This window comes from Nicotiana tabacum, chromosome 19 (genome assembly GCF_000715075.1).
Source record: "Nicotiana tabacum cultivar K326 chromosome 19, ASM71507v2, whole genome shotgun sequence".
Classification (NCBI taxonomy): Eukaryota; Viridiplantae; Streptophyta; class Magnoliopsida; order Solanales; family Solanaceae; genus Nicotiana; species Nicotiana tabacum.
The window spans coordinates 63,298,638-63,300,934 of NC_134098.1; the positions used below are offsets into that span (position 1 = coordinate 63,298,638).

Here is a 2,297-nt window from a genome sequence, read left to right on the forward strand (position 1 = left end):
CAACCAATAAGCTAGATAAATTAGTCGGTCAATTCAATTGAAGAATACAATAGGATTGTTAGATAGCCCATAACCCTAGATCGTTTTCATTACATTGATATCATTAAAATCTGCTCTTTATCTGTTCAAAGTTTATTATTTATATTTTTCTTATTTAATTAGTTTAGAATAAAATATTTTTAGATTTAATTCTTGTTTAGATAATTGGGATAGTCTAATTTAGTTAATAGTTAATCATAAGTCCTCGTGGGTTCGACATCCGACTTTTAGTCACTTTATTACTTGACGACCGCGTATACTTGCGTGAGTGTGTTTGGTCGCAACAATAGATTTAATGGTCACAGTAGAAATCAAGGGCAACTTAAAGAATCTTTTTAGCTGATAAAGCAGCTATTGGCTGAAGAAAATTTCATGTTGTGCATTGCTGTAGAGAAGCAAACTTTGTAGCTAATACCGGAGTAGTTGTAATTAAGACAAGAGATGTTCTTCACTCAAGCTATATCATTACCCAAGAATATTAAAGATTTAATGAAGAATAATTAAAGAGGCTATGTACATTTCAGAATAAAGCTTAAACTTCATTCTTTTTGAAAATGGATAATGTCGCTCATAATTGTATATATAGGTTTGGTACTGACATATCTAGCCATTAGAACAACGTAACTTGTAACATGAGAAAGGAGTCCTCTTTCGTTCCAAATTCTGCAAATATATTAAATCCCTCTTTCTTCATGTCATCATATTGGAGGCTATGATCGATATCCTCGTATTTTGTTGGATATACTAAGGTAGGGATTCATGTCAAACTCTCAGCCACCACATGTCATTATAACTTAGGTGATGTGTTTTAATTAAAAAAATTAAAGAATTGGATTCTTTTATAGTACTTAAAGTTGACTTTGTAATTTTTCAGTTAAATATAGAGTTGGACTTGTGGGAACTACAATGTGTTTGAGGAATAGCATCTAGCATGAAAAAATAATAGTTCAACTGTTCAATAAATGTTTATTTTTTGTTTGTAGATATTGAACTAAACCATACTTTAAACAAAATGTTTTGAAGCCTAAAAATTAAGCACTAATACATCAAATGGTTGAACGTACGATCTAACTGAAAATTAAAAATCTATTAAACTTTAAAAGTACGTCGTAAAATTCAATTCTTGTCCGATAGAAACACCATAGATAGAAAATGTTAAACTTCCAAGAAACTTAAGTTTCCATTATCAGCCATTTTCACAAAAAGTATGGCTTTAATTTCTTTACAGCCCCTAACCAAGTTACCCCCTTTTGAGGAAACAAGACAAGAAAGATAAAAGAGAAAAAGAAAAAAAGCACATTTGGTAGGCTAATCAAGAGCTAGCCTAGAGCTATGTTTCTTTTTTGGCATACAAGTTAAAGCCATATAGCTTTGGCATTGATGAGCATTTCCTTAAGAGAGCCATCAACATGAAGGGAAATAACATCCTTAGCTGAACCAACAAACTGTCCACCAATGAAAATAGCAGGAACACATGGATTACAACCTAAGCTTCTCAAAGCCAGTGCCATTTCAATTCCTCTTGAATCTTGGTCCAATTCATGAACTGCTGGGCTTGCTCCAATTTCATAGAATAGTGCTTTTATGCTATGACACATACAACATGAGCTCTTTGTGAATATTACTGCTGCCCTCTTTGATGCTAACTCTCTAATCTTATCCATTAGTATCGTAAGTCCTAAGTCGTGTAGAACAGAAGGGGATATTGCAAGTCTATATGATGCTAATGTTGTAAGCTTTAGTGATGTTTGAGGTTTCATATCTTGGCTTATTTATAGAAATTCTTGATAGATATGGATTACACTATTTATCCAGAAAAGGGGGGAAAAGAAGATTACTGAAGCTAAAAATGAAAAGAGAAAATTCCTTAAAGATATTTCTTCTTAAAAAGGAATCAAATATTTAAGTATGGGGAACTTAACAAAATAAAAGATTAAAAAAAGTGTCAGCACTTTGATAATGTTCTTGATTTTGACCACTTATAAAGTTGTATGCTATGAAGTATGAACAAGTTGATGAATAGAGCATACTACCAGACTCCTGCAATGTCCGTACAGCTATAATAATACTCCCTCCGTTCTTGATTTGAATGGAGAATACTTTTGAATTTGTGGTGTAAAATGAAGCACATATATTTTGTGTGGCTATAAATTATTTTATAAAGGTAAATTATTTCCAAATAGAAAAAGGAGTCATTTTTTTTGGCACAGACTAAAAAAAATATGTTCACATAAATTGAGACGGAAGATTGTTTAGAA

General features: G+C 31.7%; 1 protein-coding gene across 1 annotated transcript; it reads right to left on the minus strand.

The window, feature by feature from the left end:
- Nucleotides 1–1,394: 1,394 nt before the first annotated feature.
- LOC107801186 (glutaredoxin-C11-like) lies at nt 1,395–1,703 on the minus strand. The gene has a single exon (XM_016624469.2). It carries the CDS (start codon nt 1,701–1,703, stop codon nt 1,395–1,397), a length of 309 nt encoding a protein of 102 aa, XP_016479955.2.
- Nucleotides 1,704–2,297: the final 594 nt, after the last annotated feature.